General features: G+C 41.8%; 1 protein-coding gene across 1 annotated transcript in view; it reads left to right on the top strand.

Annotated features, from left to right (window-relative positions):
- Nucleotides 1-10847, top strand: part of peli2 (pellino E3 ubiquitin protein ligase family member 2) — a 16699-nt gene extending 5852 nt beyond the window's left edge. The window contains exons 2-6 of the mRNA XM_014013222.1: nt 1197-1326; nt 3215-3316; nt 6483-6680; nt 6806-6994; nt 7080-10847. Of these exons, the coding sequence (XP_013868676.1) occupies nt 1197-1326; nt 3215-3316; nt 6483-6680; nt 6806-6994; nt 7080-7658 (1198 nt within the window). The 3' untranslated portion in view covers nt 7659-10847. The remainder of the gene's footprint in view (nt 1-1196; nt 1327-3214; nt 3317-6482; nt 6681-6805; nt 6995-7079) is intronic.
- Nucleotides 10848-12033: the final 1186 nt, after the last annotated feature.

Below are 12033 nucleotides of genomic sequence, written 5' to 3'. Positions count from 1 at the left end.
GTAGGACCTGTATGCAACTTAGCAGCAATTCACATTTCTTAGGGATGAATGAATAAATTCATTGCACTTAATCTTCACTAAAACAAGTRTGTAAATAGATTAAACATCACTCTACAAACAAGAGCAAAAATAAATATTAAGAATCAGTCAGTTAATTATTAACACCTTCTACAGTCTGAGCATCATGTGGAGATCAGCCTTTCTCTCCTGCAGGGAGCAGTTTTTATCACTGCTTTCGTCATGTCGCTCGTATTCCAAAACAAAAGCTACGCTCTCCTTTCTTCTGTCCATCAAGAGATAATCCACGGGCAACATTCTGCTGATGCCAAAACCGTAAAAAGCGTGCTGTCCTYGCTTCTGCCCGCTAGAACCACCGGAGTGAGAGGAGGTTCTGCTCGGTTGGAATGGAGAGAGTTTTGGACCGAGGCTGAACCGAGCCGAACCTCAAAGCTGCTGCCAGGGTGGAGAGTAGTTGTCGCTCCGGTTTAAAACGTTCATGGTTCTGTGTTCCCATGGAAAACTTGTGCGTAACAACTTTGCACTTAGCTGCAACTCTGTTTCTGATGAAAATAGAAAGTTCTGCTGATATTCTTGCTAACTTGTTAGCGCAGCATGTTGTTGTGATCACGTGAGCGCTGCATGCTAGATCCAAGCGCTGCTGGATAGAAGCACTGGAGCGGAGTCAGTGGACTGCTGGAACGGACTGCTAATATCGGAGCGCTTATATTGGAAATTTTTTATGCAGGCCGATAAAATCCGATACTCGTTTTTTGGCTGATATCGGACCGATATCCGATATCAATATCGGATCGGGACACCCCTATTCCTCAGTCTGCTCCTGCTTGAGACACAGAGCTTAAAAATCACTGTAGTTCACAGTTAAAGCTCACTGAAATCRACAGCCCTGGAGTGCATTATGTAATAAGAGACATTATCCGAGGTGGCGCTTAGATTACTAATGTAGTGTATTAGATTGCCAGTGATGTAATGGGTGGAAAAGCTCCCTTTCAAAACACGAATGTTTCTAAATCTCCATGTGTATTTTTTACAAGATTACAAGAATTTTGCTTGTAAATCTCATTACACACATCTCTTTTCAGCCATAAAAATGCTGTTTGCCTTTTCATCCAGAAAAAAAAAACATTAAAAGTGAATTTGCTGCCCTTCTCTCCACCCCAACCCCCATTCTGTGACAGGTACAATGGCTCCCTGCCCAACGGAGATCGGGGTAGACGGAAAAGCAGATTTGCGCTATACAAGAGGACCAAAGCCAATGGTGTTAAGCCCAGCTCTGTGCACATCCTCAACACACCCCAGGATAGCAAGGTACAGAACAAAAGGATGAATTAGCAATTTAATGAACTCACTCTGTGTGGGAATAAAGACTTGCCTGCCTGTTTTTTGATGCACATGTTGAACAAAAACAAAATCAGAAAGACAGGGAAATTTGTAACAACAAGAACCGAGCGATGAGTGTTTTTTGGATGTTTAAAGTTCATTTGACTCAAAATACAGTAAACAGACAGAAAAGAGGATTTACGGCTAAAGGCAAACCTGGCAAAGTGACTTTTTGATGAACTCAGTAGCTGATGGAAACTTCCGCTGCACATTTTGCGTTATTGTTGGCAGACCTTTGTGTTAGCGTTTCCAGTTGGGTAACTGTAGTTCCAAGCTGGGCCTCATTGTGCTTCTCTTCACACCAGCGAGCAAGCATAACATACATGCCTTCCTGCATTCTTATTGGTTCCCAAGCAAAACTGCTAAACAGGGAGCAGCTCACCTCTGCTGTTCTTTTAAACATTAGTTACTGGTTCGTGACCAAAGGCCCTCAAGTTCAGGTGACTGTCACCTTGTGTAACTTAACTCCTTGGAGCTTTTTYTCTGACAGAGACATCAACACTTATCTGAATCCTGGGCTGCAGGGAATAAATGTTATTTTTCAGAGAACTGTGCTGCGTTGAATGTGGCATATTAAAACAATAAACAACTTTTTTCCATAACAGGAACTGCTGCGACTTTCTTCCTCTTTCACTGCTGTTCCTCTTTGCCACCCTGTTGCCAGGCCTGGGATTAAAGGGCTTGAACTGAGGATGAGGTTGGTGCAGTAGGCCTGCCCCCTCCTGTCTCAGCTGGACACATGGTCAGAAATAACTCGTAGAGACAAACAGGGTGGTGAGCCAGTTTGTAAATGCAATAGTGATTAAATATATCAAACACTAAAGGAGTCGTGTGAAGAAAAAACAATCTGTCTCATTTTACAGCCCACTCTCGCTCCCTTGATGTGCAGCCTACGAATGAACTGARAATGCCCGGTGGCTGAGAGGGAACRCTCACGTGTCTGTGCACACTCTGTTGTTCATGACAGATAATCAGGAGCTCCCATGATGGTCTTTGTCGTCCTTCAGTTCAGAACTGTTTCACTTTGATTCTAGGCGTATATATTCAAATATCTCTCTGTTTGGAGTGTGTTATCAGTTATTTTAGCTGCTGAACAGTTGGAGCATCATTTGTTTTGTAGCAGCACAGTCGAGAGATCTGCATGCAACGATGATGACATTTGTCCCCGTCTGTCTCTGGTGTTACAGCAGAGCGTGGCAGCTCTCATGACCCACTTTCACTCTCCCTCTTTCCCTGCTGCACGTGACAGTCAGAGGATGTTTTGGAAAGTGGAATTTGCAGATAAGACCTGGATGGTGATGGTATGTGTGGTGAAGTGTTTAGGAGAGGTCATATGGAACAGCTGGTAGGCAAAGTTGTGCTAACTTGAGGCCAGTGGGCAGTTAATGGTCACAGTCATGGGAGTGTGACTTTTGTTTTTTCAAGAATTCCAGCTATGTTGTATGGTTTAAGGTAACACAATAATAAAGAATTGCTACACAGTTTTATATTTTCTGCTAACAAGAGCCATTGGTGCTGTTGAATCTCAGGATGTGACTTCACCATTTCTTTGTTTTATGTCTACACGGAGAGGTTAGTTTTGTCTTTGTGTTGAATTTAACACACACTGATTGTGTGAGACGTTTTGTATTTAAGTTCCTGTTTACGACCCAGTGGCAGATTGTTTGCACGTTAAAGCCATTAACAAGAGGATTATCTTGAGAATTCACTAAAACTTGGTTGCTCTGTCTTTATTTTTACACAAGTAAAGTGTTAATGTCTTTATTATATTGTTTCACAATGTGTGATATGTTATTAAAGCGTTGTCCTRTTCCAGGCTGTGAACTGTAAAGGCCAACACAGCATCTCCTACACACTGTCCAGGCACCAGACGGTGGTGGTGGAGTACAGCCATGATAAAGACACAGACATGTTTCAGGTAAATATCAGTTCATTTATACAGTTAAGTGTTAGAAGAATACTTCCAAATCTTTAAAAAAAAATCCTCAACTAATCCTTACTTTCAATCCAGCTTCAATAGAATTTTGTTGTCTGACCGCATGATGGCTCAGTGGTTAGCACTGATGCCTCACAGYAAGAATGTCCTGGGTTTGATCCCTGGGTCGGACCTGGGGTCTTTCTGTGTGGAGTTTGCTTGTTCTTCTTATGTTTGTGTGGGTTTTCTCTGGGAACTCCGGTTTCCTCCCACAGACAGAAACATGCGTGTTAGACTGCCTTCAGGCCCAGGCCTCCCTTGCAAAAGAGATTTGCAATGAGATTTGCCTGGTTAAATAAAGGCAAATAAAATAGAGCTGAAAATAGCTGATTAAAATTGCTTTAAATTTAGCCTTTAAGCTTTTTTTATTTTTTACATTTCAGTATTTACAAATACAGTATGTATGCAGTTTAGTATTCTACATGACAAAGCACATGATCCTATTCCTAACCAACAATTTAAAACCTTTGGATTTTTTTTTACAACAAAAACTTAAAGGAGACCAATTATAGGTCCTAGAAATTTTTATGGTATGTCTGTGGGCTATCCAGACCATGTTCATTCAATTTAATGCAAAAATAATTCTCAGATAATAAAATTTCCCATTTTCTAGTTCTGCCTGTTCTGACATCTGTTCAGAAGAGCTGTTTATGTTAATGAGCTCTGTTGGTAATGCCCTCCAAAAATCTGTTGACATTGGCTGTGTCCAAAACGGCAGGACGGGTCCTCCGAAGGTCGACTTTGTCGGCCGCATACGTCACAGCGCCGCGACGAAGGACGTCCAAAACGGAAGACTCCTCCGATGCGTCCGACAAATACGTCCTTTTTCCCCGAATCGAAGGACAGGTCCGATGGATCCTTCCCGGCCCAGCATATCCCATAATGCATTGCGGCCCGACCGGAGATTTTTTTTTAAGCTAGTAATGGCGGACGAAGCGAGAGAAAAGAATACATTTTAAATAAAAATATGGTGATTTAAAAATTAAAAAAAATTAGCGGTTGTAATTCTAATACTTTTATCATTTGTATGGACATGTTTTTAAATATTATTTTTTCGTCATAAAAAACGCGAAATAAACATGAACCCACAGCGGGTCAATTAGTTCTTCAAATGTTACCTTTAAGTTAATTTCATAGTTTTGTGATATTAATAATGCTAATGTATTGATATTTTTCTAGTTTTGATTTAAGATTGCTTGTTTAGCGTCGTCACAGTTGCTAGGTGACAAGACGTACGCCGGGGTAAGGAGGGGAGGCTAGACCGTCCAAATCCACAGACTCTTTTTTTCCGGTCTTCCCGGTCTACCAAGGACCCGGCCCTCCGAGACCGGGGAGTCTGGGTCCTCCGGAGGACCCGTCCTGCCGTTTTGGACACAGCCATTAACTCCGCCCTCCAAAGCCAGCGTTAGCATGGTTAATAATAGCAGAAGCTCCGTTGTACAACCGTATATATGAGACCCTGAGTCAGACCCAGAGGCAGAGTCGTGGTCACAGCTTTTTTTTTCTCCCCCTCCTCTGCTCTGCGCTCACTCTGCATGCTGTTACCAGAGCAGGGAGCAGCAGAGGTCAAAATACCTCCGAAACTCAAACAAATAGGCTTTAGCAAGGCTTTAATAAGCTAAATAATAGAGGTACATGAGAAAACGTGTTCTTAACGAACAAAAATAAATAATTAAATTGTGTCCGTGCCGGTCTCAAACCTGGTCTCCTGCTCTCTGGTCCAACACTCTACCCATTGTCCTATTGGAGGCTTGTTGTGAATTGAGCTGCGCATTGCACAACAGCAACCGTGACGGCTCTTTATACTGAGGCGGTGGAGCCTCACCTGGGGTTGCTAGGTGAGGGGCTGAACGCAGGATGCGATGGTTTGTCGTACGGCTTGTGACATCACAAAATGTAGGAAGTATAAAACTTGTCATTAATATACATTAAAAATACATTTACTCACAGTAAATATGCTCCTGAGTGCATTTTTTTGGTCCTAGGACAGTTTTTTTAAGAAGTACGTACCCAAAGTTGAGTAAAAAAAACCTTTAAAAAGTGAATTTTGCATAATAGGTCCCCTTTAAGTATTTTTAAAAAGTTGTATTTTTGTTTAAAACAAAATAGTTTCCCTCCCTGAACCTTACACTTCTTCAGTTAGTGCGAGTCTTGTCTGTGCTGTCAGCTTGTTTCTGTCTGTATTGATAATCTGAATATAAGAACAGTAAGTGATAAGATGGAAACGTGCTCTGCATTCAGCCATATATCCTCTCAAAGTGTTTGTGAGTAACACTAAAACACACTGAAGAGTAGAAAACTGCTCAAAAATAAGACTTTGGGAAATGTAAAGAGAAAAAAGAGGAAATGAAAGTAGGAAATACTTTTTAGTCCCTGTTCAGACTGAGGAGTGTTTTTTTTTTACTTTAGTATATGTCAATGTTAAAAGTAAATGTGTAGAAACAGAATATTAAAGTGAGAGGTTTTTGAACATGATGGCAAAAATGTTTTTTAAAAAGGACTGCAGTCACTTAACTTACTGGTCAGTCATGTTGCTGGGTTAAATAGCATCTTAGAAATACAGTAACTGGGGGGATGTTTCACTTCATGGATATAGTAACGTATTTTATTTATTTCTGAATTCACTGCTGGTTTCTCAAGCTGTCTCTTTGCAGCTAAAAAGGGAAGAATATTTGTGTTTGCAAAAGCTAGTGACAACATCTACTGTCATTTACATTAAACAAATTTTATGAGATGTAACTCAAGTAAAAAAAGCAGAAAAAAGCACAATACAGTACAGTATTGCTACAGCCTTCTCTGGTCCTGAAATCTTTAAAGCAGGGTTAACTTGCAGTGTTTAATATTGTATAATAACTGAATGCAATATAAGCTGGTTTTAAAACAATTTTTCATTTCTACACAAACTGGTCTCAGTTCTAAAATAGGAAGCTGTACTGTGATTCAGCTGCTTTGAAATAACATTTAGTAATAAAAAGTCATGTTTTTTTTTTTTTTCAAACATTTCACAATCAAACTTGAATGTCTGRAAATTGAGAAGAAGCTCATCATCTTGTGACAGTAAAAGATGTATTGTTTAGTATGATGATGGATTACTCATACTTTTTTGCAGATTGGACGTTCCACTGAGAGTCCCATAGACTTTGTGGTTACTGATACAGTAGCAGGAGGCCCGGAGGGAGAGGAGACRCCGATCACACAGAGCACCATCTCCCGCTTTGCCTGCAGAGTTGTGTGTGAACGCAACCCGCCCTACACTGCTCGCATCTACGCAGCTGGGTTCGACTCCTCCAAAAACATCTTTCTGGGGGTAATTACTAGTTAGTGTACCACAGTGGTTCTACGGTATCTCTGTAAGATTACAAGTTTAGTTCTTTTTAGTTTTTAATCCTTTAGATAAAAAGAAAATAACTTTTGTTCTTTCTTTTTCTGCAGGAAAAAGCTGCAAAGTGGAAAAACCCCGATGGTCACATGGATGGCCTAACAACCAATGGGGTGCTGGTAATGCACCCTAAGGGGGGGTTCACGGAAGAGTCCAAGCCCGGCGTGTGGAGAGAGATCTCTGTTTGTGGAGATGTGTATACGCTGAGGGAGACCCGCTCAGCACAAACACCTGGAAAACTGGTCAGTAGTTTCAAACATGCAGTACACGTTTACAGCAGACTACATGAAACGAGCGGTATTTGCTGAGTATTTCTGCCCTTCACAGGTGGAGAATGAGAGTAACATCCTGCAGGACGGCTCCCTGGTGGATTTGTGTGGCGCCACTTTGTTATGGCGCACCGCTGAGGGTCTCTTTCACACTCCCACCCAGAAGCACCTGGAGGCTCTGAGGCAGGAGATCAATGCTGCACGGCCCCAGTGCCCCGTAGGTCTTAATACCCTGGCATTTCCCAGCATGCAGCGCAGTCGAGTCCTCTCGTCTCTAGAGGACAAGCAGCCTTGGGTCTACTTGGCATGCGGCCACGTGCATGGCTACCACAACTGGGGTCACCGCTCAGAGCAGGAGCCCAACAATCAGCGGGAGTGTCCCATGTGCCGAGTGGTGGGTCCCTACGTCCCGCTGTGGCTGGGCTGCGAGCCAGCGTTCTACGTGGATACCGGCGCTCCCACGCACGCCTTCGTGCCGTGCGGACACGTGTGCTCGGAGAAGTCGGTCAAGTACTGGTCGGAGATCCCTCTTCCCCATGGCACCCACGCCTTCCACACCGCCTGCCCCTTCTGCGCCACTCAGCTCAGCCCGACTCAGGGCTGGTCCAAGCTCATCTTCCAGGGCCCGGTGGACTGAGCGAAGAGGAAAACCGGAACGTGCTGGGAACCTGTTCCGATCATTTTGTGCTTTCCTTTGTTTGTGTAAGCCCGCCTTGGAAACAAGTATGTTCATTTACTGTGAAAACTGAACATGGCAAACTGAGAGCCTTTTTGGCTATTTGGATGGCTACTGTGATAAACAACGAGGAGCACAACTGAACAAGAAATGTATGGACTCCTTTAGAATGAAAAACTGTTTCAGCTGTCCCACCCAGTACCTGCTGGGCTTCCATCAGGTTGCTGTAAAACTGCAATGATTCAAGGAATGAGCTGAATTTGACTCCAGCAAACAAGGTTGATCAGGTTTAGTTGAGAATTTAAAAAAGTGACAAAGTTTCCACAGAGCCAGACAGCTGGACTGTTGGCTGGGAGAAAAGCCAGGAGAAACTTGGGGTTTAAAACTCCCCATCTGCTCCTCTTGGCCGTCAGCTATTAAAGGCATCCGAATCCAACTCACTTAAAGTGGCTTCCATTCACCAATCAAACTTCAGGAGCTTTTTGTGTACAGAGACAAACTCCAGTGCCTCAAATCCCAACAAACAGTGGGAATGTTTTTACTAAAATTTGAATATATATATATATATATATATTTTGTTGAAGGTAAAGACGAGATAGTTTTACATACAGATCATAAGAAAACGACAGCCCACATGGATTCTAACACAAGTGGTATTTTACTACACTGTGTCCCTTTTAATGTTTTTCTAATGCAAATGTTAATATATTTTTCTCCTTCCTATGTAATGTGCGTGAGAGTGCATGTGTGAATACATGTGAGGGTGGGTTGGACTGTGCTTGCATCATCTCACCCAAAAACCCCCTTTTATGATCTTGTCCCACCACCGAAAAATGCTGACAGAGTCAACACGGGAACGAAAACAAGGTCACAGGGTTTCACAATGAATGTATGGGAACACAGCGACTCCTCACTGGTGCTGCTATAATTATATGACCCGCTTTCCTAGTTTAGCTGAGGCTCGCTCGCGGTTTAAGACGACATTGGTGGGTTTAGAAAAACACCTGCTTGCTATCAAGCTCATTCTGTGCTGTTTGTTAGCTTTATCCCAGCCTGAGTCTGATCCAGCGATTTGTTCACTGTCGAACCTGGGCACATTCTCAGCAGCATCCAGAGATTATACCAAATATAAGATCTTTTCTCTCCACACGCGAGAGGCAGCAGCCAATCCAAAGTGTTTCTGTAAACAATCGTAACCACAAACTGCTGCTATGATGGAATGTTGACAGCCTGGGATTACAGCAGAGGCTCAATGCGAACAATATAATCACGCTGTCTGCCAAATTTTGTACATTCTATTGTGCGTAGATGAGTCAAGTTGTCCCGAACCAAGTAGCAGATGAATTGAAATCTGGGACGAATCTGCGCATTCTTGTGTGAGGATGGCTTACTAGACTGTGCCCATGTGTAGAATGTCAGTTCTTCCACTAGTTTATCAAAAACAATGGAGCATTAAAACAATGAGGCGTTGACAGCATTCAGGTTTTTCTCCAGGCTGCATTAAAATGAATAAAACTCCTTCAGGTGCCGCAAAAGGGCAAAATCGACGACGATTAAGGATTCTGAAACAAAAAACAATTTAGGGCTTTTTTTTTTTACTAGGTTTTCCTCCAAAATAACATTTGTAATCTAAAATGTCAGCAGCATTACGTTTCTGTCACATCACAGAGGAGTTTGCTTGATTTCTGCAGATTTTCTGTCACTGCCTTGCAGGGGTCGCACACTGCTCCTCTCATACGTGTGCAGTAGCATCCCCCCACCCTGACGCCCCCTCTCTCACACTTGAAGCTCAAACACTGTGCTCACTGCTTAAGAAGAGCGTGTTCTGTAACAGCTGCAGAGTAGCCGCCTCAAAAACATTCCTCCTCGATCAACATGGGTGGAGCTCGCAGTTCACCCAAGGGCTTGTTCTGTGAATTTAGTCTTCTGCAGGAACTCTGTACACAAAGCCATAGGACACACACACACACACACACACACCGATGCTCCTGATGCCTCCTTTGCAGAGAATAAAATATTTTTTTGTGGAAAACGTGCTGCTCTGTGTTGGATTTTATACTTGTGGACTCAAGGGCATCATTTGATGCACTGATTTATAAGTCTGTGTGCATTTGAAGWGGATTTGTTGGTTTTTATTCAGCCCTCGCCTTTGAACTCCAGATGTCTGTCTTCATGTTCAGTCCACCAACACAGCAGTGATGTTTAATCGCTGTTACATGTGTGTTTCATCATGCCTCTGTGTGAGCGTTTACCTACTATCTTGGTTGCCAGAGTGGCTCTGAATGTTGATAGCTCTATCAGAATATTTGTTTAAGATAAGGCAAACGATGTTCTTGAAGTTTCATGTTCCGATTCAATCGGCTTTATCTTTAATTTCGAAAGTAAGTGTTTGGTTATCGTTCCTCTTAGTGGTCACTTCCCCACAGGAGCCACAGGGGGGCACTGTTTCCTCATCAATAGAGATGTCTCGCCCATCCAAACACTAAAACCGAGGCATCCAAAAAGCTAAAGCAAAGAAATTAAAGTTTTATTTGTACTGAAAATTATTACACAGATACATAAAAAATAAGCGGAATAGAATTTGCCTTGGCATGCCTGTGGATGAGAGAAATTCCTCTGAATGTGCAAACAGACAACTAGAAAAGATGTATGTCTTATATTTAAAGATTTTACTCACATCTTTCACATTATTTATGTCTTTGCCTATGCAGTCAAATTAATTATAAATGCTTTTATTTCCCATCTAACTCCTGGCTGGACGCCAGAGAAATGGCTTATGTGTGCATTTAGTTTGTTTGCAAATTTTAGCTTTATTTACACCCCCCCCCCCCCATGCATTTTAAAAACAAACATGCTGACGATGACACTTTCCGTCACTCGTGTGTTTTCATCTCTATAAAAAGGGCACATGAAAGTGATTTAAATACGTGTCAGTTAGGCGGTGGGAGAGAACTGAAGCTGCGTGATGCTTCCTGATTAACATTTCTGCATGCAGCTGATGGGAAATGGGTTCATACGTCTGCACAGCTGCCTGTTTATCTGAATGACAGAAGAGACAGTGAAGGTGACAGCATGCTAATTTTGGGATCACTTGGTGACTCCCCTGCTTTAAGCAGGACAGGGTTATGCAAATAAAGTGGAATGACATGATTTTTTTTTTCTTGAACCATTTTCAGGAAGAAAAAGCAGGGTTTATAAGGAGCACTAAAGTTATTTATAAACTTCTAGAAGTTATTTCTTGTTATATGATCACATATATGAAATTTGATGTGATTTTTTTTTTCCTCAGCAGCACTGTTTACATGACAGCTTTACAAAAAGTAGTTTGGACAGATTCCAACTATGTCTGTCTAAAAAGGCAGATTTTGTRTTAAACTTCTGAGAAAAATGATTCTTGAGAAACAGAAGAGACATTTGGCTTAACTTCATACAATAAATGATAAATTGCAACCCATTAATGTACAGTAATGTGAAGGAGTCAACAWACAGTTCTGGGAAAAAATCTGAAGTTGCTCTATAAGATTATATATTAACATTTTTTCCATATTTTTTCTAAGACTCACTTTAGATAAAAAAAAATTAAAATAATTTTGATGTTTTAAGTCTTAACGTTTAAAATAACATGGAGCATCTTTTTAAAGAAGTTAGTGGGACAGAAGGTGGAAACTTGTGTCTGCAAAGTGATGAAATTGAAATAAGAACTATTTACAGAACAATGGCTTTGAAATCCAAACTCCTTTTATATTTGTAGAGCATCTGGGGAACCTTCAGGAAGACCAGTAAAAGTTAAGCTGGAATCTAAAGAATGACAGAAAACACAATCAGTTAATTTTATTCTGACAGTTCAGTCTAAGCTTGATCTGTTGGAAAACCTTACATTCAAATAGGGCTGCACCGATTAGTTGAAATAATCGATGACGTCGATCATGTAAATTTGTCGACGCAGATTTTTTTTATTATCGATTCGCTGTATTACATAACCACCATGTGAATGTTCATGCAATTCCATTTCGGTACCTAAATGCATCATTGCGACCGTATTGGCATAAGAGTGGTGAGTTTTCCAAGTTTGTCCTGAACGCAGCATCGCGCAACAGCGTAATGACGTCAGCAGCCGCTGCTTCAGTTCAGTCTGAAGCTTGAAAACAAGCCTCGCAGCTCCTGGAGTAAAATTTACCGAACAGACCTCCTCTGAATTATCTGGTGGATTAATTATCTTGTGAACACGACGTTCGCTTGCTCAAAGTAAATAAAATACCGCCACTTTCTTTATTTCATCCRCCATTAAACAGAGACCGGTGTTAGGTCGAGCCACGTTCCCCCATCAGACGGTTCC

The sequence above is a fragment of the Austrofundulus limnaeus genome, unplaced genomic scaffold, assembly GCF_001266775.1.
Source record: "Austrofundulus limnaeus strain Quisiro unplaced genomic scaffold, Austrofundulus_limnaeus-1.0 Scaffold2, whole genome shotgun sequence".
Taxonomy (NCBI): Eukaryota; Metazoa; Chordata; class Actinopteri; order Cyprinodontiformes; family Rivulidae; genus Austrofundulus; species Austrofundulus limnaeus.
This window is presented reverse-complemented; position numbering and strand designations above follow the sequence as displayed.